The sequence below is a fragment of the Atractosteus spatula genome, chromosome 21, assembly GCF_055471065.1.
Source record: "Atractosteus spatula isolate fAtrSpa1 chromosome 21, fAtrSpa1.hap1, whole genome shotgun sequence".
NCBI classification, from domain to species: domain Eukaryota; kingdom Metazoa; phylum Chordata; class Actinopteri; order Semionotiformes; family Lepisosteidae; genus Atractosteus; species Atractosteus spatula.
The window spans coordinates 4,058,167-4,082,055 of record NC_142726.1 but is presented as its reverse complement, the minus strand read 5'-3'; the positions used below and the strand labels follow the sequence as shown (position 1 = coordinate 4,082,055).

Genomic DNA, 23,889 nt, shown 5'->3' with positions numbered 1-23,889 from the left:
ATTCCTAACAGTCTTTATAGATTGATGTATTTTCAATTCTCTTGCACTGTACAAAAGTGGGGACTGGTTTTGGTTATAGGCTTGTTTAAAAACCTGGGTTTAAGAAATTTCTCCTGGCCCACGACGACGTAAGAATCCCACCAATGTCTCTTCCGTGCTAATGTCAGTTTCACACTTACTGTTCAGTTTCTGTTCATTTTTGCTGTGGTTATTAAGGCATTTTATTGACCATTCCTAAAAAGCGACCCTGTTTTTATTCTGCTTGTTCCTTGTCTTTACTGGTTTGTAATGTACTGTCTACATTGTGTGGTTTTATCTGTTGTACTGTGTATGTCCTGAGAGAACAGCGCAATTAGAACCCCATTGTACATATGACAAATCAACTCCTCTATCTGTCACTATTTGCTTATATAAAACCTCAGATATTATGTCTTAAAGCATACATCAAGCATTCTTTGCATTGAATATATTCGTTAGTATAGATAAGAATTAAGAACAAAATATTGTTTTTTTGTGTGTGGTAGTACGTTTTAAGGGATTCTCTGATTACTTTTGCATTATGGGAGTAATAAAGGAAGCTGTTTTACACCTACAGGTTTAAAATCAAAGGCTGGTATTGTATGTAAGAATTACGTAACAAGAGACATACAAAATTCAATCTACCAGACTTGACTACAATGCATTTTCGAAGTATCTGAGTAAAAATGGGACTGGCTGAATGACCCATGTTTTTTTGTATATATCATCTAAGTAATTTCTACTTGCATTACAGCTGTAATGTGAATTAAATGCCCTGCCTTGCCTTTAGGACATCGGAACACAAGAGAGAGTTCTTTTTGTGCTTATGACCTAGAAACCTAACAAAACCCAAAACCCTTCCTTACAGAAACCAGACAATGAATCCTTAACATTCTCCCCCTTCATTTCATTCGCTGGAGACTTGTTTTGTGTTCTTTGCAGTAAAAGAGTAATATGGGTCATTGATAGAACTGGAAAGTCTTTTATTGTGTGACATTGCTGTTTACTGAGATCTGACGTTCAGGTGTGGCAGCACGAATAAAATCCTCTGATTTAAATTGAATCAAAATAGAATACCAGTCCTGAGACATTTTGTGCATTTCTGTATGCTAGGATTTGGCAATTTATCAATTCTTTCTGGAGAGCAGAAACTCCAGTATTGTTTATATGTATTAAAGTAGTTCAGGTGGGTAGCTGCGTCAGCATGCGTAGGCTGCAAAGAGTAAAACTATTACTTGTTCCCATGTATTAAAGTATACAAAATAGGATGCTTGTTTCCCATCTTTTTAATTAATACATGTTAAAGTGTGGTTTAGAATTGCATTGATTGATGGTGAAAGTTTAATAATCAGTGGTGTTTTACCATTTCCTATGCATTACTGCTTCAGATAACAAATGTACCTGCGTCATTACTGATGGAGCAGAGACGGCAATAATAAGGAAATCTATTAATCTAATAATTAATCTAAGCATTAACAGGAATAATGTTACTTGAATATAATGTCTTTGCTGGTTTTACAGCTCCTTTCCTCTTGTAAATGATGTGGATATAGTCCTGTTTTACTTAATCTGTTTAAATTTTGCTTCATATTATTCATTATAAAAGTTTTGTTTGTTTTTTAAAATGTGAATGTGAGTGTCCTTCGCTTCAAGCTGTCTGTAGATAAGGTTTGCACTTAAGCCCATGTAAGCTTTTGATCTCCAAGGTTCATTGACTCTAAATATATGTTGCATCATCTTGCATAAACAAACAAAATGAGCTTATGACGTACAGAGGAAACTGTGCAAGAATGAAGAATAGCTTTGAAGAATGAGTTGGCTGATATGGTCATTGCTGTGTGTTTTCCACCTTGAATGTCAGTATGTTGTTGCTCGTCTAGTGTCACACATTTGTGAATCAGCAGGAAGAGTGCACTTTCTTTTGTTACTGGTGCTGACATAATTTCTTTTCTTGATTATCCAGTTCACATGCTTTCTGTGTGCTGTCAAACTTTCCTTTGGTAACCTGAGGTCTTCTGTGCTGAGACATTTATTGTTGCGGTTGATTTTATTTTGAGCCTGAAAGTTATTTGGAAATTTTCAAAAGGAAAAACAGCACTTTAACACATGCACAAATACCTGAAACATGACATGAAACATTCTTACTCGATTTACCCGAAGCAGTCATTTTTATCTGCATTACTAAGGCATGCTTTGAGACATAATATAGTGATACATCCCTCCTTCATTTGTACCATAAATACCAGACTAGCAGATTAAGTTCACAAACATTCGCAGAAGTGATATAATAATGAGCATCTATCTATACAGACACATGAATCTTAAAGTTCCTTATGCTTCTTGCCATAGCAGTATCCTCACTACACATTGCCGACATAAAATACTGTATAAAATTGCTGTTTGTGTATGACCAAGACCAATAAATATAACTGGAAAAGGTATCTATGTGAAAAACTCTTCTGGTCATGTATCTGAATTATGTCATGTGTTTTGATAATTGACAATAATATATATATGTCGATTATGTTCTGTCGACAGATTGAACTGCCTTGTTTTTTTATTATTCATTAGAAAAGTTCTAAAGTGTAATACAGAAACAAATGACCTCTGCATGTGAGGTGGATCCATGCTTTTTGGTTCCTCATCTAAATTCCAGGTCTGTTCTGGGGCACTGTCTGTTTTTAAGAGCCAGACAAGTCTTCCAGAGCACTGAAAAAACACTGAAAGGGTGGCCTTTCCTACTTCCGTGTTTCAAGGGGAACTGACAAACAAAAAAATCATACAGCTGAGCAATCTTCAGCTTTTGTTTGCATTTGCTCTGGGGAGGGTTTATGATGCAGGAGAGGAGGATGGACTGGAATATCCTCAGGTCATCTGAGCCCTGGGAAGATTTCTAGTGGATATTCCTATGATGCTGTCCTGCCCCATGCTCTCCTTGTATACACACATGGCTGACAGCTCTGGACATAAGAACAGTGGCCTCTTTTTTACAGATTTTGCAACAGCCAAATATCCAAGCTAACAGATTTTTGTAAGCAAACAATAGAACATCAAAGGTGGTTTGTAGCAGAACAAATTTGATTGCTGTCTTGTGCTAATTAATCAACAGTGTCTGTTTATCAAATTGTTAATGCTTAACTTGCCTGTTATTGTGTTTAAGTTGAGTGACTGAAAATGTCCACGTGATTTGTGACCCCTTGATTTTCCTGATTAGTTAACTTAGAGGATCTGATCTTTGAAACACATTTTTTAAACATGTGCTTTTTCTATAAAATGTTAAAACACAACAAGTAACGGGAACACAAATACTTGGAACTCAAAGAATACTTCTCTTGATTCTCCACTGGCTTGTCCCCATCTTTCTTTTTGTTACATGTGCTTCTTCATCTGGGGTCAGGCTTGACCTTATCCTCATGAAGAGTGCACTGTGTCAGGTCTCAACTACGCACAATCAGGTCGCGTGCACCTCTGTCACAGTTCCATCAAGTCAGCTGCTTCTATAATGCTGAGAAAGACGAGAACTGATAAAATACCTTTCATTAACACATTTTAAGAAAACAATGTGGAGAGAGCACACATACAGCGGTATATGATCCCACTGTTTTATTTTTTTATTGTAATACATAGAGCGCATTATGACTTCAGATTCCAGATGCTATCCAGGGTGATTTTCAGTTTCAGTCCAGGTTCAGCAGTGCTGCTTTGCCAGCATTAGGCTTTAGTCATTCCCGTTTTTCCTGGAAGCATGCATATTAAGAACGTCAACGTTGTAACCTGCTAATTGTTAAGTGTGCCTTATGGGACGGATCGTTTTCTAGCTCATTTATTGGAGAAAATGGAAAATACAGCGCATTGTGATGTACTTCTCCTATATGTAGTACTTCCTGCGTTAATTTACTCTCTCATCAGATTTTTTTTTTATCAGGCTCGTGGTTCTTGGTGGAAGTCAAAAGTGCAATTATGATGGTTTGGTCATGTAGTGGGAAGACAATACTAACCTTTTGTTTTGTCTGGTTGTCTGAGCTGGCTTTTCTAGGACTAGGTGAAAGAATGATTAGAAAAATGTTTGGATCTTGATATGTACAGTATTACATGTCGGATTATTTCAATTATACACTTATTTCAGTCTTACTGCAGTATTCTAATTATAAACAGTTAACATTTGCCCAGCACGTTACACCTGAAAAATGATCAGGATAGTTTCCTCAGACTCTCAGCATTACTCCAAGGTGTTTGAGAGGGGAATTTTGAGCCTATCTTCTGAAGACCTCTCGGCAAGCATTATTTCAAGATTAATAATGATCCCAAAAGATGCAAATAAAACTGTTGGAGTTTCGTGCTTATTGGACAATTGTTTGAATCGCTTTAGCAAATTACATGTTGCAAATAGAGCAGTTTGTTAAGGGTTAAGATTAATTCTGTGTGAGAAAAGAAATTCAGTTAAGAATTTACATTTAGAAGAATTTAGTTCAGCATGTCAGGAATGTATTTAACACTTTGGTTAGATTTCTCGATAGTAAAATGTTTCCAGGATGAGTACTGTAGATGTAGACTAGGGAGTTGAAGGTTTCAATTCTAGACAGAATAAACAAAGTTGTAGCTTTGAACAATGTATTTCCCTCGGTTACCTTTTATTTGAGTGTAAGTCATTGATTTAATAAATGCTCATGATTTGTTATTGATCAGCAAATCATATCTATCTAAATCAGCAAATAATGTGCCCTGCAAAATTGTTTTTAGTGATGTATACAACTGAGAATTCACATTAATTAGCATGAATTCTACAGATATTGGAACCATTTCCAGCATAATCCTTGACTCTTATTCCTCACGTTTTTCAGTGGATTAAAAATCAAATCTGACCACTGATTTAGCGCTTCAGAACTTACTAAGTGGCCTAATTGTAGTAGTCTGGTTGGTTCAACTCAGTATTAGGCTCTAAATAAAGCAGATACAGTCATTCATACTTCTGTGGAGAGTAAAGGACAGACCTTTCTTGCATCACAACTCAGCTGGAAGGTCTAGATTCTGCCTTTATTGTGTTCATGTTTCATGTGTCAAAGCCAAAACTGAAACTATCATTAGCGAAAGGTGCTTTGATACGGAATATTGTGCAATCACATTACTCTTTCCTGTCTCTGAATGGAAAATTTGAAGAATTTTGTTGATCATAAATGTTTCATCTGTGTTTTTTTGGGAGTAACTGCTCTATGCCCCGATCTCAGATTGTGACCGCAAAATTCTGCATACTTCTCAATTTCCATTATTGCTCAAATTATCCATTGTTATTTGCTTTTTTCGATCAACATTTCTATATTAAAAAGACGGGCTGTGATTCTGCAATATTGGATTGGACAGTGAGAAAAAGGGACATTTACATGAAACTGGATCCTTTACATCTGTGCAGTTATGTGTAGGAGGTACAAAAACAAGAGCAGAATTTTTTTACTTCTGCATTCCAAATACCGATACAGCTCTTGAAATACTTATGTATCTTTGGGTAGTATGTGCAGATATGAGACACAGTTGTGGACCAGCTTCTTTTTTCCTTAACTATAGCTGTTGCATTAATTGAGCAATGGCTGCACTTTTAGGTCGAAAAGCAAACTGTTATTCAACACCTTACTTGCTCACTGAGTTTTTTGAATGGAAGGAGAGCGCCTGTGAAAAAATCTACATCATGGCTAAACCATTGCTGAGCCAGAAGGATGTTGCAAACACGTAGGTATTAGCTGAATTTATCCAAAGTTTGTATCATTCAAGTTTAGTTTTGAAAAATATATTCTGTTCCTGCCAGACATCACCACACCAACCAGAGAAGACAATTTGAGTGCTTGAGGAGATGGGTTTTGGCTTCAGAAGAACTGTCAGTAAACTTGTAGCAGTCCAGTTGAGTGTTGTACATGCAGATCTGAAAAGGTTTTCATTAAGGATACTTGTACTGTAAAATCAGCAAGAAATCATGCCTGTATAACCTCCCGTGATTCGATTTCCCGAACTTTGAATTGTTACACTTTTTATTTTGACATTCTTCTGAGAGTTTCAGCTGTATTAAAGGCATTCTGTCAGGTTGCACATGGTTATATAAATTTAGTATTTCTTGGTTTCAATAGATGAAAGCACTACAGTGTTAAGTGTTATTTCCTTTATTGCTGAAATTTACACAGAGGTGCTGATGTTATATGGGATGGAACCCAGTTTTGTTTACAACTATAATCATAAGAAATTATGGAGATTTTCCCTGTTTCCTCACCAGCTGTAATTACATAGCTGTGTTTGCTTCCTTTTTGGCTTTGAAGGAAGTTCTGATTTTTTTTTCCCCAGTGGTTATGAAGAGGGATCATGTTACAGTGCTAAAAATAGCTCTCACCTCAATCTGTCCACCTGTTGGTTGAAACTCTGTTGTTTGCTTTGCATCATGCTTGTGGAATTTCACAGGGTTTGCTTTAGTTACATCACCATCTTGCTGTACCAGGGACTGGGGTAGCTCTTAACGCTTTTACAAACTTAAGCCATTTCTATAATAGATGCTACTTTGCCCTGTTATCGGTCTGTACTTTTTACATTTTATTTTCTTCATTAGTTCAAAATCCCCTAAAACATCTGCACACCCTTCACTCAGCCATATCTAAACTATTCCTTTAAAATAAGGAAATATATTTTTGTTCTCAGAAGTGATACTAGTTGTGCAACTTTGGAGGAATGTAGTAAATGTCATTCAAATTTGAATATAATGAGCAACTGCAGTTCACCTGTGAGCCCCGGTGTCCTGACAAAACCACACACGACTCCGTTACTGTACTGTTTCACACGGAGTTTAACTTGTATGTGTTCTAGTGATATTCTGCATTTACTTTAGATTCTCCATTTTTCTTCCAGGGAGAAGGAATATTGACATCAGAGTTGAAGGGGAAGGAAGGAAGGTTAGGAAGGAGGCAGAGATCTGTTATTTTCAGGAAGTTCTGGTCCCACCAAACTGCAATGTGTTTTCCACAGACTAAAGACCTTTCAGACTTTTAGAACATATCATTCTGAAACCGTGTTTCAAACTTTGTTGAAAACTCCTCCTAGGGAGTAGAGCTGCATTTACATAAGGTTATTTTATCTCCACCTCTGCATCGGTTAGCTTTATCTTGATGACATATTAGTAAATAGGGGTATATGCACTCCCTTGTGTGGGTATTGACAGGCTCCTTGTACCTTCGTGATGTAAGTGCATTGATGAATATTGGTGAAAAGTGAAAAGCAGCAGCACACATCTTGCAATTTAATTGTGCTTTAAATGCACATTTTATTGATAATGCCCTTCACATAAATCAGTCTCAAAGTGCAGGAGCCGTTCACATCACTACCTGTAGTTTCGTTGAGCTTTTTGCGGCCTGCCGGGGAGTGATGGCCACGGCGGTGGTGTTTACGGTTGCGGCACGTTCCGTATCTTCGCTGCGAGTCCTGGAAGCGGAGCCGCTGTTTTTTAAAGGAGGGATTAACAAATGCCACTAACGGGGAAACCCTCTTCCCCGTTCCCCCGCAGGCCGATGGAGCCGCCTCCCAAGAAGGAAATGGGGCCATTGATAAAACGGCCGGACGAGTGGAAAGATCCCTGGCGGCGGTCCAAATCCCCCAAGAAGCGGATGGGAATATCGGGCTCCCCCACACGGGGGCGCCGGAGACACCGGCCCTCAGGATCTTCCATTTCCTTGTCCAATTCCTCCAGGTATGGGAACCAGCTCTCAGGCTGCTATTGCACTCTCGGCTCCCTCCCGCTTTTGTGTGGCAGGCATTTCAGATGAGTGAGGAGACTCAAATGGGTCTCGGTCTACAGTCCATTGCAATTGATGTACTGTATTATCCCAGTAGATTATGAATGATTGTGGGGGAGTCAGAGCGCATGTTGGCCGGCCATGCCCTCTAGAAAAACGTACAGAAATGAAGTAAAATGATCTGGTGAGAAAGCAGACCCCTGATGACATAATGAACAATAAAGGCTCTGAACACCCCCCTCTCCTTCAGCCTTGAGCAGTCATACACCTACCCTGCAATCCTGTCATTTCAGCTTTGATTTCTACGCTGAATAAAGGTGTGCTCTGGTCTGCTCTTTTCAACCTCTCTTTTTTTTTTTGCAGGTCATCCTCCCATTCTTCTTCGTACTCTGGTTCCGGTTCCTCTCGGTCCCGATCGTCCTCCTTCAGCTCCTACTCGAGCCAGTCCTCGCAGCACAGCTCTTTTTCTGGAAGTCACTCAAGGTGAGCAGCAGCCCTGCAGTCCGGGGCCTCCCCGACTTGTCGGACCCGATCTGAGTTTGCATCTCTGTGGTCCCAGATGTGAAAATGCTATTTTCCAAGTCCGGCACAGATAATTTACCCCTATTAGAGTGTGCGAAAACTTCACTGTATTTCTTTAGAGGATATTACCAGTTTGTTGGGTATGTAGTTATCGTTCCATCTTGGAACAGCAAATCAGTGGTACAGTAAGTGCTTTAAGTGGATCTACTCATTTGTGATATGGATTGAGTGAGGGCAATAATGGCTACACTCCTCAAGTACATTGGAGTGAGCAGGTATTTGTCATTTTCAGGATTGTGCACAGAAGCATTGCTAAGGACTCCAAAATAAAAAAAAACAAGAAAGAGACGCGCAAACATTGCAGTGACAGGAATTTTTTCAACTTGTATGGGTTGAAGTAATAGTATGAATTTGTTTTTTAAAACGTTTGTAATGAGTGCATTTAGGCATTACTCCTTAGCTGTATTATTAAAACTCAAAGTGACGTATAATGCCTTCCTTGTGTTTTTGAACAGAATACAGCGCAGGGTCTTTTCTGAGCTAGTTGTCGCAGAAGGCTGGGCTCTCGGAGTTGATATCACTTTTGATGACCGAGGGCTATGGTTACAGTGGTTCCCATTATGCATAGGAACAGCCACATATATAACTGTGCACAGCAGTTCCTGTGGTTTACCCAAACTTGCTTTTCTGCAGGTCGCGATCCTTCTCTTCCTCTCCTACTCCTTCTCCCACTCCTTCTGCTCAGAGGAATGCTGCAAAGACTAAAGCGGAGCCTCTGAGACCCCCAGCGAAAGGGTAAGCAAACTGCAGTCATTTCCAAGGTTGATATTTAGCCTCTGCTATACAATGGCATTCGGCTCCTTTTTGCTTTTGAAGAGGTCTATGTATAGAAGTCCTTTTGTTGCCAAGGATGACTTCAAAGTCAGGCTCCATCAGTACATTTCTAGGGTTAGTACAATTCATTGGTTACATTTGTGTATTTTTCTCTTTTTTGGAATTCTTGGTGGACCCAGGATTGTTCCGACACTATAGTTGGAACAGCAGAAAAGTTCAAGACGCATATCTGGTTTCTCATGCCCATATTGCCTTTACTAGATAGATACTTAGAAACTTTGATAGTGTTAGAAAATGGGGTGCATGTGTTGGCACTGAGACAAACAGGCTTAGATAGATAATGATGGGGAAAAAAACTATTAAAAAGCATGCAAAGTAAGCAAAAAGATGCTTGAAGATGACTAAAAAAGCCAATCTGTTCACCCAAACAGCAGCCTGCAAAGTGTGTTCCTCTCTTGTAGCATCCCTTTGAAGAATCCGCTGCCCGCTCGCAGGGAAAAAGTTGTGAAGAAGCCATCTATGACGCCTCCCCCAGGGCCTCCTGGGAAGCCTGTGAAGCCAGCCCCAGAGGGGGGCAAGGTGGCCGACACCAGAGATGGCTGCCGTAAGGATCGACAACCGCACAACCCCCCCGGCAGGTAAGAGGAAGCCGATTCCAAATCCGTTTATCACAGCCTTAAGGTACAGAAATCACACCTGGCCTGCAAATGATCTTGCTCCTGGTTAAGACAGAAAGCCAAAAAAAAAAAGGATTCAGGCTTCAAAAAAGGGTTCTTTGTCAAAATCTTTTATTTGTTGTCTGTTATTGACAGGCCTGGGTTTGGGATTTTCTTCTTCACGACTTTGCCCTTGTTACATAGTATTAAGGGCTGTCTCTGTATCTTACACAAAAATGAGAAGAAAATGTGTCTGCATATTTGTTTTTTGATCCCATGTAATAAACTTCAATTGGGTTTTAATTGTTCAATACATTTGTTTCCTGGAGAGGAGGAGAATCTGTTCCTTGAATATATGTCAGTATTTTAACGATTGCCTTCCTTAACTTTGCTGCCGTATCAGAGTTTAGTTTTCATTGGTGTACCTTGTGGGTAAATTTGCACACCAAGCCTGATGAACATTTCCACCCCAAGAGCCAGACACACCTGGGGAAATTATTAAGTGAGACAGTTTTTATTCCTGCTTCCTCCATAATTTTCTAAAAAGCTTTTTGGGAGGAGACATGACGTTTTGGATGGGAGAACCCTTACAATCCAATAGAAAAGTCAGTGACTTGCTAGTTGAATTAATATAGGAGTCACATCTATAAAGTATTACCTTTCATGGAAAATCATCTGAAGGTGACTTCGTTATCATAAATTATAATGAAAATAATGTTAAACTATCATTTATGAGTGCGAAAAAAAGCTGTGGTTCCTGTTAAGTTTTTTCCTGAAGAAAAATCTACCTGTTCAATAATACATTAATTAGTATGTTTTCCCACACTTTTTTAAAATTCCAGCATCTTAAAAATTTTAATTTTTAATTAAGGTAGGATAACAGGTTTTAGACAGCTGCATTAATTATATTTTTTGTACATATTTGAATGGCACTGTCTTTATGTAGTTCTTTTTCCAGTAAGCAGTTTTTTACTGTAGAAAAAAATCAAGCTGCAAAATTCATTTTATTTTAAGCTGCATGATAAATAATATTTGAACAGTTTTGTTCTTGTAAATCTATCCAATAAGTATGGTTTATTCCAAAGCTGCCCTTGTTTTCTTGCTGCGTTGTTTAAATTTAGATCTCCGTTTTCATATGTTTCCGTCTTCTTAGCCATTGCCATTTGTGAAAAAAACTGCTATAAAATAGCAGAAAATAAAACACAAAAGCTTCCAAACTCTGTGTGTATAAAGCAGGAACCCAGAACTGGCTTTGCCTCAAATAAAATGAAGCGGACGTAATTATAATTAAAATGAGTGGTTTGGCACTCAAAGCATGATATATTTTTACAAACATCGAAAGTCTTTTTGATGTGCTGCAGCTGATCTGAACTTCACTGTCACTGCTGCATGTAGACTGTAGTAATGTCTGACATGAAACTAAGGGGACCTTCTTTGCATTTTTGCAAATACACTTTTCTTTTTTTTCCGGCTCCTACCTTTCCATTTGTTTCGCGATGTGGACTTTCACCTGCTATTCATTTTTTGGCATTTTATACTTCTCTCACTGTGTGGTCTTGTGTAAAAATTTCCATGTGCCATTTTGAAGGCTCCAGTGGAGATTCCATGTTTTTTGTTTATTGTGGGCCGTGTCACAGTGAAGCTTTGTCAAAAGAGCCTCAATGGCTGTTTTTGGTTTTCAGGAAAAGGTTTTTTGATGTAGCAGGTTTTCACAGGGAAAATCCGTTCTGCAAATTGTGGATTTGATATGATAAACATTGAATGAGAAAATCAGATGCAAGAGTTTGAGAATGTCTTCGCTTATTGTGTAAGTGGTTGTATGAAAATGAACTTACCCCTTTTTTAGTATTTAAAAATTTGTCCTTAATGTAAAGGGGTACACTTTGAGTGCTAAATCTGATTATTATATCACCATTTTACTGTATTCTAACATGTTGCTAATATATGAAAAAATCAGAAGATTCTTCCTTTGGGGTTGTGTTATAAATGTATTTTTGGTACATTTTAAGCCTGTGAATAGTTACAGCATTGCCAGAGATGTATGACATTTGTTTAAATTTGTCTTACTCAAGTCAATGGGTAGGGATTAATCATAGTAGAGGTCCTAAAGTTCTTTAATCAAGTAATAAAACTTTGTTTTATTTGTGAGGGAATCTAAAAATACGTAATGTATTGCACAGATTTTTATTGTGTACAGATTTCAAGAAACACCTTGGACCTAAAAATCATTTGCAAAGCAGACAAGTGTGTTTATGGCATCCAAAAGTTTAAAATATTTTCTTTAATGCTTCTGGGTCTTTCCCTGGATCGGTTCTTTCCCTGCGCTGTTTGGGTATTCCTAGCAGGTGCACATGATTTACTACAGCCATTGTTTTCTTGCTTGTTGTTACTCTTTTTTTTTCCCTTGTGAATTTCTCTAAATTTTACAGTGCTCCATGTGAGGATCCCTCCCTGCTGCCGGACAAATCAAGTGTGTAAAAATGGAAAACTACCTAGATAGGGGACACATTCATAGAGCATGCCTCTTGCTCATAAGCAGGACCACTTGAGACAGTTTCTCCTACTGCAGATGCTGACTGACAGCATATTCAAGGCCTTGATCCTGGCAGACTGCGTACTGATAGTATGAAGGAAATAGCACTGCGTGTGCAGTTTAGAAAAACGTCTGCTGTTGGTTATCACAAGGAATAACGTAACAATCTGTTTTACAAAGAAAAGAGAATGCTTGGATCACATAGTCTCGGGTCGGTCTTGAAGACTTCTTCAATATCAACACCTGGAATGTAAGCTGAGTGTGTGAGTTTTCAGGGCAGAGAACAGGTGACGCAGAGTCGAGGGAGTGTGGAACAAAATCCCTAACCATGTTGTCGAAAGTCAGGTGATGGAATCCATTGGGAAAAAATACTGGGATCATTAATCTTATCAACAACTAAGCAAACGTCTAGTCTTCCTGGAGCTCTTGCGTCTCATACTTGTAGGAACCCCTGTTAGCCTGCGGGGCAGGGGGTGTGTCTGAAAGGTGAAGGGTGGGCTTTGTTGTGTTCCAGGCATGCGGTGAGCGGCAGTGTGAGTGGCAGTGCCAGCAGCTATTCCGGCTCCAGCTCCCATTCCAGGTCTCCCTCGCATTCCCTGTCCAGGTCACGATCCCGTTCCCGATCCTCCTCCGTCTCCCTCTCTCACTCTCCTTCCGGTTCCAGGAAATCCAGGTGAGCAGTCGGGTGCCGGGGTTTCCAAAAAAAAAAAAAAAAAGAATGTATGACCAGGAATAGAAACTGGCAGGTCTCCCGTTGCAGAATATTCTGGACCATTTCAGGTTTCAACAGCTGCTCTCCTAGTGCAGTCTGTTCTGATGAAACCTAAAATCATGCAGCGATGTAACAGTCGTGCGATATCCTGAAATTCTCATGCAGCCCTAACAGTCTGAGAGCAGCTTCTCTCCAGCAACTTGTGCTTTCCTGACCATTCATTTCATTTGCTATGGCCTTTTGATTCTCTTATCAAGAATTCGGTCAGTACCGATGGTGGCTACAGATGTTCTAATGTATTTGCCTTAGGTTCGATACTAAGTTTTGATGAGGGTCATTTATTTTTTTGATTAATTGAAAATGCTGCAAAGGGGATCCATTGCATTACGTATGAAGTCATTATAATACAATTGAATTTACGGTATTTGAAACAGTACTAATACTAGACTTCCTGTAGCTTTTTAGAAGAAATCACAATGCCTAGTGTAATTGTACAAATTGACCAAAATGATGGTCTAATGGAGAAGTTTATTACAGTGAAGCTATGTGTTAGGGGGGCCCCCCAGTGCTTTGGAAAAATTCTTAGTGGTCATAGCATAAAGAGGTCATGACAATCGTGAAACAGAAGGTTATGTTAGAAAAGCATTGCAGCATCTATTGACTAACCTTGCCACTTCAAAATTAATCACCATTTTTAAATGTGCAGGACTGAAAATAGCCATAAACATTGTTAGTGCTGTGATCTGGTTTGATGATTGTAACAAAACTGGAATAGTGCTTAATATAACATTCGATCTTTAAGTAGCTTTGTCTCTTCACAATATTTCCTCCCTGTTGATCTGGGGTTAAAGGTTTCATATCACCCAAAATGGAAGTTCTGCTTACACATGTAACTAACCAAGGCTGGATTTATTGATTTGTTCCCATATTTTACTTTGTTTTCTGCCTTTGTAACCAAGGTGATTTTTTGTACTTTCCTGCAAGTATTTCTGTCATGTGCCACTTTATTTTGTCACATACCTGAACCTGGTTAAAACCTATTGGAACTTTTTTATTTTGTCAGGCTTCTATTAAACAATGCAGGGGAATACATAACTGTGCTGGAAGGCCCTTTCTTCCATTTCACGTGGACTTCAGCTCAGCACATGTGATTCCTGTCCAGCTGGAGGAATATTACCATGTAGCTCTCAGGAGATCCAAATTAAACTTCATTGAATTAATTTTGTTGCTGTGCTTTCCATCACGGCATTTTAACAAGGCTAATAAATTCAAGGTTTGCACAGCAACCTGCCAATAATCTTACTATCAAAAGCTCATGAAAATGAAAAACACATTGAAATTCAGAAACTCCAATCCAATGAAGTGGACAGACAGAACTGTATTAATAATGAATAAATAATAAAGCATAGCAATCTCTGTATGGTAATACCGAAGAGGGAGAACATTTCAAGCATTCATATATATCAAGGCTTTTTTTTTATTTAGGTAAATACTGTATTGTAGTGCATTGCTAACAATCTCTCTTTTTTTCCCTTTCTTCCTGCTGCCTGTCGTCACAGAAAATCCAGGTATTGTACGAGATTATCACTTGCAACTTGTCTAGATCAGGGGCTTTTAACAAGGGCTCTGTAAAGACTGCCCAGGGATCCCCAGCAACACAGAGAAGCGCATCTCCTAGTGATGTGGTAAAACCGGCACGCTCTGGCTGTGCTTAGATTGTGCTAACCTGCAGTTCCACTGTTAATGTTCTTTGTATTAATATAGTTTATAATAATGGATGAGTGAAGTTTTGATTTGTTTTATTGAAATGTATCTTCAGAGGGGTCCCCCTAACAGACAAGGTTGAAAATCACTGGTCTATATCATACTTTTTTTGTCTTGCATCAATAGAGCTCTTGCTTGCCAGAATGCCACCCCCTTTTTATTATTTTAATCTGTTTCCTGTCCATTTTTCCATCCATTAAAAGAAACAATCACACTTCTGCATGATATGGTTTGAAGCACTTCAGTATTTACTGTTAACTTTCTGTTCTCTAATTATAAGTAGGTAGGCTGAAGACTGTGGTTTATGTGGCTTGTGTGTTTCTTGCTGTATTAAAAGTGATGGGGTGTGTTGGTACCACAGGTCTCTCAGTGTAAGCAGTGTGTCTTCAGTGTCCAGCGCCTCCTCCAGCAGCAGCTCAGTGCGCAGTGCAGACTCTGAAGACATGTATGCTGACCTGGCCAGTCCTGTGTCCTCCGCCAGCTCCCGATCACCCACCCCAGCACAGCAGAAAAAAGAGAAAGGTATTGGGGTCTGAAAGATTTATAATCAGGGATGAACGTTCACACATAGAAGAGATTGGGTTTGCATCCACGTTTTTACGTTTTTTTTTCCTGCATATGATGGTTACCTCCGTTCGTTAATGTCCTACTGTGAGTGCTGATCTGACATTTTAAGATTTTACCTGTGCAGAGTTGTAGTGTAGTTTACACACATCTATTTTCAGCAAGGGTTCTTTCTGTTAGCATTTCATCCTTGTCTCATGTAGTATTCTGTGAGTGAAATGTTTGTGCTTGCTTCACGTATTCAGAACAGCGCATCTTAATTCTGGAACCAAATACTTGGCTGTATTGCAGAAACTAGAAAATGTTCAATGGATAGTGTTTCAATATATATGTTTAGTAACATATGGGAGACTGGCATAGTTGTAAAACTTTTTATAGTGCAGACATGAATCCATCTTTTGGTGTTTGCTTATTCATTTTAACAACACTGGATTTCACTTGCCTGTGCCTACTACACATGATAGCACCTTATAACCTTTCTCACTCTACTGTACTGAAATGCCTCTGTTCTTCCATTGGGAGATCACACAACTAAGAGCAAACCTTTGTCACACATATTTATGTCTAGTTCTGCAGGTGCTTCATCTCCACAAGCTTGTCTGCAGCTTAGGGAGCATGTTCATGAAAGGTCTGAAAGAAACCACAGAACTTACATTTTTGACTTTCAGTAGGATATGGTCCTTAGTCTTTAGAAGGCGAATGAATGAAAGCCACAGTTAGTTGTTAGTTGAGAACATAAGAAAGATTATAAATGACAGGAGGTCTTGTGGTCCATCTAGCCAGTTTGGTACTTAATGACCAAAGAAGCTCATCCACCCTTTTCTTGAAACAGACTCCCATAGCTTTTGGGTAGAGAAATGTCTCCTGTTCTCCGTTTTAATTTCCAGTTCCCTGGCCTCTGGTTCATGTTTAACTGTTTTATCCTGAAAGGCTGTTGCAAGCAACAATTGAAAATACAGTATCAACATCAATTTTACGAGCTCTGCGATATTGCAAATCGTAACAGTGCTGTGAGCAGAGATTGAACCTGCACAGCAAAACCTAATTGGATTTCAAGACCAACACTTTAGCATTTGATCTAAGTATTGCCATCCTGGCCGATTTGGGTTTGTTATATATTTCGATGCTTTATGGAATTGAATTCAACTTTATTACCCCTAGGGGTATTTGCCTTGCACATCGAGAGCATATAACATATACGACAATAATACAATATAACAAAAATACAATGACATCATACAAAACGTCATTCGACTCAACAGTATCGCTCAATTAGAACCAGTACCTTAAGATTAAAAAACAGACAATTGGTTAGTAAAGATTATTAAATCTAAAAAATAATAATAATATCCCTACCTGCATACAGGTTTTTTCATTGTTCAACAATTGAATGCTTTTAGATGTAAAGTGTTCAATACATGTAAGATTCAGTGTTGTGTAAGGTAGCTTTAGCAGTGAGTGGTTGTGAAAATGTTTTTGTACTTGTAGGAAAACCTAAAAAGGATGAGCCGTTCAAAGAGGAGCGAAGAAAACCGGAACCCCCTCCCCAGCCCCCCAAGCCCACCGCTCTGAAGTCGGGACAGAGTAGCAAACCCTCCCAGCAGCACCTGCCCCCCTCTGGACCGCAGTCCGGCTACGGTTCCCACAAGGACATCAAGCTTACGCTGCTCAACAAGGTACCCCTCCCCCTTTGGAGCAGATGCAGCTGGCTGCTAATGGGCGAAAATTCTGTCACCTTCGGCTTTCGTTTGTGTAAGCACTGTGAGACAGAAAACATAAGCCCAGTATCATCACTCCTTTATTGCCATAGAGATTCATGCTGAGGTATGTCTCCCAAAGTAAAGGCAGAATTAGAGTCATAAGTATAAGTTGTAAGGACATCGTGTTGTCCTCTGTCATTGAGTTAAGGTTAAACACTCATTACTAACGAATGGCTCGCTAGTTGTACGCGATCTTTACAGTGTTGTCCGAAAGATGTTTGTTCCATCTGTTCATTGCAGTCTCTCTGTAGGTACAGTGTGGCTCATAGTTCAAGGATGAGCAGACACATGTTAGTGGGAAGAAAGTATATACAGTCCGTATCCTTCCCAGGAAGGTGTGAGGTTTGTGGCAGTGAGCCAAGTCGAATCACTGCCGACGATTCCAGTGTGCATCTGGAATGTGAAAACAAAATTAGATTGACTGTCGTCATGTCAGTTACATGCATCTGTTTATTAAAACTTGTTTTTCAGCAAGCTGATAAAGGAAACAGGAAAAGATACTTACCATCAGACAAGGATAGGCCAACTTCTCCACTAAGCAAAAGAATAGCCACGTCACCTGAGAGAGGTAAGGAGATTCAGGCTTTCTTAAACTTTCGGTAATTTCTACCATATAACTCCTTATCATTAACACATCTAGAATTACCAGTTATGCAATGAATATCCGCAATACAGGGTGATTCCGTTACTTAATAAAGTGTAAAGTACTTTAGGTTTCAATATCAAATTGCATTCTTCAGCTTTAATTTTTATCATTTTGGCATTGTTACAGAGTGTATTTCACCGAGCAGGGGGTTTAAGTGTAAAATGTATTGTTGTCCAATGTGAGGTGACAGTTGGAGTGTATTGCCTGCCAGTTAACAAAGATGTTAATAAGTGGAGCAGTTCCTGAAACCTCAGTTGTTTGAAGTCTAAGAGCGAAATGTCTGTCTGGCAGCCATCTTGTTTAAGCAGAAGCCTCATTTTGACGTGGTAATGGTATTGTTGCAGGAATAAAACCTGCCAGGTTTGGGATTAATTGGCCGAACAGTTTTTGTCCTGGAGCAGTTTGCAATATGGAATCTATATCAATAAGGGTGTTGATGTTTCAAAATGGTGAACATCTGGTTTAACCCTATTTATCCAACACTAGAGTGACATCTACCACATTTGGAATTAACTGGCTGCTTTTTTTTTTAAATGAACAAATGGTATTACTGGACTGTGTGGGCATATCGCTGAAATCTATAAGGTGCATATTCTGAAGCAGTTCTGGAGGTTTTGAATCCTGCAAAGTTTCAAATGTTTTGGTGCAGCATTTCCCAATACAACTGTCGTTTAAATTGGAGCCCCTGCAAAACTTATGTTAACTATATTGCTGTCAGAATTGGATTTACCAAATTTGACGTTATTGGGTCTAGCAGTTCTTGAGCAGGATAGGTTTCACAGAGCCATTATTGATGTGGTGTTGGTTGGGCAATGAGCATAACTTTTGCAAATCAGAAAGAGCTTTGGTGGTTTATGCAGTCTGTCAAGTTTCTATTCATTGCATCACAGACATTGTCATGAATCGCATAACAAAAAAGAAATGGTAGTCTGGTGACCATCTTGGTTTTTGAAGGAACCCCATTTTTACATTTTTACATCCTGTTGTTACAAGAATTATACATTGCAAAGTTTGGAGTTAATTGTCCAAACAGTTGAACAGGCAGCTTATGATGTGTTGCTGGTGTAAAATTATCATTACACTTTTTCAGGTTCAGAATTTTGAAAGCTTATATTATTGAAATCTAATCTGCCATCAGTCAGCCCTTAAACAGATCTTGAAAGGGATTTTGAATGTGTGGGTCAGACCACCATCAAGGTTGACACAGGATCCCAATTTTTGTATTTAATTTAAAAGTTGTGTCCCAGGGCACTTGAAGTTGCTGGGTTGTCTAGTCTTTGAACACTAAAAAGTGGAAAGAAAAAATAACCCTTACTATCACAATAATCTTCCCCTCTTGATGACAAAATATAAATAAATGTTATCCCGAAAAAAGTTTGAAACATTTTTTTTTTACTGTAGTCATAAAACATTCCATTCAGTTCTTCTGGTGCGCACATTCTAAAGTAAGTCAGTGCCACTTACCAGAACATTTCACTTGTAAATTTGTGTGCAAGAAAGTTTTTCTTCAATGAACAACTTTCTGATATTGTCATGTGGTTTTTGTTTTGAGAAGCAATAATAAACAATAATAACAAACAATAATAAATATTACGGATACCCATTCTTCAGTCGACAAGACAATGCCAAACATAGATAATGGACCAAATGTGGCGATGCCTAATATTACATTTGTTTGGTTGATTACCCACAGAGAAATAACATTGATTTCCTGTTCATTACATTTAGGATATCTTACCCTTCTACCTATATCATTTACTGCTGCAGGCTGTTTGGGAAGTGTTCTTTTACAGTTTCAGTCATTTCCTCACTTGCTGTTTTGATGAGCAAATTGCCATACTAGGGTGTTGGTCTTGGTGTTTTGACAGGAAGTGATGCATTGTAACCTGCAGGGCAACAATATTTTTTACCACTTAGCATTGTTCATTTTGGACGTCACTAAAACATTAGCAGAATGCACTGGGAAGTTCTGATTCCTAACAAAACCTTTGTTACCTGACACTGAAGACTGTAAGGTTTAATTATTCTGTTCAATGGTTATTGACAGCTCTAGGTGAGGCCTTTGCTCAATATTTTCTCTGGAATTTTCTCTCATTTATTAGAACACTGTATGACACATCATTGTCAAACAGACAACATCATTAACCCTGACGTAACTGAGAGTAGAGGACATACCTAGATTGCATTCTGCTCTTATTTACTTAGCACTAATTAAACTTATCATATCCTGTTTTGATTGTAAAGTAGTTTTTCATGTTGGGTAGGTTTTTTACGTCAAAGTTACAACCTTGTCTTTGTTTTTGCGTATGAATAACATATAAGCATTCCTGGCTTTTGGTGCCAAAATAGGATTATGGAGAATTTATTGTATTGTTGCTGTATGTTATTTTTGGTGAAAGTGCCTTGCCCTTTCACTTTCAGTTTGCAGTTTTTAAAGATGAAACCATATCTCGTGAGGTACACCCAAGGGCTGGAAATTTCAGAGATCGAGGTTTCTCCTCTTGTGATGCAAGTGTTGCCCCACAGGGGCCTATACGTTGGTGCTGCTGCAAGCTTGTCGATGTGTTTAAACACCTAGATGACTGCCTTTCAGTTTGCCCAAGTGATTCGTTGGATTATGAGTTTGAAGTGGCCTTCTGGGAACCCTAACACTGTATTTGTGGAGTGACCTGGAATCCATTTGTTAGTACTTTATGAATGATCCTTAGGTTAGGTCCTTAGCCAGTGGATCAGTCCCTATGTGAATCCAAGCCAGGTATTTTGTCCATTATCACTAGTAGACCACTAATACTATGCATATAAGCTATGTTTCCATAGTAAAGCTCTAATACACGGCTTACCAGTTGTTGTTGGCCAGACTAGTTTTTGACCAAATGTCTTGGAGTAATATTCCAGTTATGGATACATGAAAGTTATTGTTCCTTCCCCCATGTTTCCCATGTTTTATCGGTCAAGTCAAAAAGACAGAGATGCTATTGTTCACTGGATGCTGTTTTATTGCGTTGTGTACAAGGAAACACTTTTGTTTTAAAGTCTGAGAGCAAAGAAGTGTTTATTTTTAGTGTTTCCATTATGCAACACCTATCCACGAAAGTGCCTTGAGTAATGTTCAAAGCAGTGAAGCAATTTTTTAAAGATATCACTTACATAATTATTTTTGTAAATATTGTGTGAACTGTGGATGTAACGTCTCTTTCACACTCCAGTAACTTGGCTAAATAACACCAAAGTATCAAGTTGTAGCCCATTCACTGCCCAGTAATCAAAATGAACAGGAACAGAAGATTAGTAGAAACTTCAGAGGATGTGAATTAATCCTTCACTTTTCAGATGTGATGCCAAGTAATCTAAAAGAGAAAGGTGTAGCATGGAAATAATCAGAAAATTGCCACTAAATTGTTGATAGCTTACAAAAGTAAGCTGTCCGTTCACATTTGGATTATGTCTTTATGCTGTAGGACTTCTGTAACTGTGAAACTGGAGCTAAGTGTTTTCCTTTGACATTTTTTGGTTTGTTGAGTGATTTGGTTTACTTAACACAAAATATGTTTTTCTCAATGCCAAAAAGCCTGATTTCAAATTGACTCAGTAAACTGTGTGAAAACTGTGTGTGAAGGAGAGAATTAATCTAAGCTTAAAGGTTGAGATCTTCCGTTTCTCTGAATTAGAATATGGTAGATCAGGCAGACAATCTGGTTATCGGGACATTTTAAACTGCATATGGTTCTGAGAGGAAATGTCACTTCCAGCATTCTTGGGCAATGCATCTATGAGAGTCCATAGGCACTCTTCGCTGTCCCTTTGCAGGTCGGGAAAGAAGAATTCCAGGACGGCCCGTCTCCCCCAAACTGGACCGCCCCAGAGGACAGGGCCAGCGACCACCACCAGCCCAAGCAGAGAGGTAACCGCATTATTCCACAAAAACATTTCTTGAATTTAGCATTAGCATGAATTTTAAACCTGAACTAAATGATATTGTTTCTGAGTAGTTAAGAATGATAATCAATGTAGTGTTTTTTATTTGATATCCAGTTTAATGTTTAGAGACTAGGACTTAACATACATACCATGCACTTTTTTGCATGCACTTAGGTAATTTGCCTTATATCTCCATCTTATTGTAGTGTATATCCACATAGTGCATATAGATTTTAAAAAATATGGTGTCAACAAAAGTCTGTAACTGTAGAGACTGAGTTTCTCAACTGACGCAAAGGATGAAATTTGCTTAGGTGTAGTATATATCAAGGAAATGGCAGAATCTGAGCTTAAACCAGGAGCGCTTTCTGGAAGTGAGCTCTTTTCCTCATTTATTGTTCTACGTACTTTGTTTTCCAGTCTTTGGATTGAGGCTTCAATTTCAGTGTCTTTTGTTATCAGAATTGGAATTAAAACCCAGGCAGCTTGTTTCTCCAACAGCCTAGTCAACCAATTTAAAATTTCAAGACTACTGTCCTCTCTTTCAGGTCTTTTAGTATGATTTTCAACACTTGGATGTAAAATCTAATAATTGTAGTAACTGAGCTACAGCTTTGCAGAATTTGATTTTACAAAAATGCTGTTGCAACATAATATTTTGCTCACGTTCGTGAATAAAATGTGGTTATAAAATACATTTAAGTTCCCTGAATTATGTTGTGCCCATGTGTTAGAATTATGAGGGCTTTGTGCAGCACGTGTGCCATCTGGCAGCCTCAGTTTCTGTATTTTTAGTTCTACTAGGTGAACTAGTCAGTTTAGTTTTGTTGTAATAACAGCTCCAGTCATTAGAAAAGACGCAGCAGTTAAAAACTCCTGTCCATCTTATGCCTTTAGTAGGGAAAATGAGAAGAATTCTTCTGTTTCTTTATTTGACTAAAAATTAGAGGTATCCGCATTAATAATTTGAGTTGAACCCTAACATCCAGTTTTATCTCCCTTGCCCCTGTGTTACCATTGGGCTGCTTTTGCACTCCCTGGTTTTCCTTTCAGGAAGCGCCCACTGTCTCCTCCGCCCAAGTCCTCCGGCAAAGGCCCCAGCCTGGCGGGCAAACCTCCGGCGGGTGTTGGATCGGCCCCCCCAGCGAAGTCTAGCAAAGCCAGCACGCTGTCCCGGCGCGAGGAGCTGCTGAAACAGCTGAAGGCTGTGGAGGACGCCATTGCACGCAAGCGGGCCAAGATCCCTGGGAAAGTATAGTTACCAAACCATTTCAGCTCAGAGACAGAGGGAGGATTTTATATTTAAGACACAAATAAGAGGAAGCAGACACCGTCCTGCTGCTTCTTGAGAGGGGAAAAAAAGGCCTCAGTAAGTTTCTTATTAAAAATGGCAAAATCTTTGATATGTTTTTGTAAGATTCTTTGCTGTGGACTGTGAATTCTAAGACCCACCTCGTACTTCAGGCAGTTGGAGGAGATGTTGGCAGTAACATTTGGAGAAGCAAAGAACATCACATCCACAGGCCCTTGCCCATGGAGCCTTTCTTAACCAATGAACTGTATTCTACTAGATCTGTGCGTTTAGTGTTTTCAACATGATATACTTCAATTTCTTACAATGTACAACTATAGAGATAACAAATGACTGTGATGTGAAGTATTTTGCCTTTCTTTTGTTTTTAATCTGGCACAGAATTTTTTTCCTAGCTCTTCCTAAATAAAAGATAATCATTCTTTATATTAATTGTTCCATATTTTAGTTCATACGGAGTGTACCTGGTTGTATTTGGGATGTTGGCTGAATAAAAGTAAGACTGCATCTTGGTTTCATGACAAGAAAAACAACAAAATAAACTATTTTGATAAAGAGATGCTTGAATTTTGGAGTGTTTCCTGAAGTGTGGTTTGATGTTTTCTTCTATGCTAGAGGGTCAGTGTGTCTGCGATTTTTCCAGGTCTTCAAAGAGCCAATAATGAGCTGATTCAGTTAGTTAAGGTTACAGCCGGACTGCAGACTACTGTTCTAGAGCATCATGCAAATGTTTTCTTCTTTTTCTTCTTTTTGTGCATGGAAAGCACCAATAAAGAACAATGTGTAAATAGCAATCATGCTACAAAACATCAGCTAATAAAAAGATGGAAAGACTGTGCTGAAGACTTTATGAACAAGAAGTGGTTGAGTTGCATGGTATATATGCTTGA

General features: G+C 38.8%; 1 protein-coding gene across 1 annotated transcript in view; it reads left to right on the top strand.

Annotated features, from left to right (window-relative positions):
* The window catches only part of zc3h18 (zinc finger CCCH-type containing 18), a 38,629-nt gene extending 15,079 nt beyond the window's left edge, over positions 1 to 23,550 (top strand). Inside the window, exons 9-19 of the mRNA XM_088939007.1 lie at positions 7,550 to 7,732; positions 8,142 to 8,261; positions 8,994 to 9,095; positions 9,596 to 9,772; positions 12,838 to 12,996; positions 14,595 to 14,603; positions 15,161 to 15,321; positions 16,852 to 17,039; positions 17,595 to 17,691; positions 21,577 to 21,670; positions 22,741 to 23,550. Of these exons, the coding sequence (XP_088795133.1) occupies positions 7,550 to 7,732; positions 8,142 to 8,261; positions 8,994 to 9,095; positions 9,596 to 9,772; positions 12,838 to 12,996; positions 14,595 to 14,603; positions 15,161 to 15,321; positions 16,852 to 17,039; positions 17,595 to 17,691; positions 21,577 to 21,670; positions 22,741 to 22,945 (1,495 nt within the window). The 3' untranslated portion in view covers positions 22,946 to 23,550. The remainder of the gene's footprint in view (positions 1 to 7,549; positions 7,733 to 8,141; positions 8,262 to 8,993; positions 9,096 to 9,595; positions 9,773 to 12,837; positions 12,997 to 14,594; positions 14,604 to 15,160; positions 15,322 to 16,851; positions 17,040 to 17,594; positions 17,692 to 21,576; positions 21,671 to 22,740) is intronic.
* Positions 23,551 to 23,889: the final 339 nt, after the last annotated feature.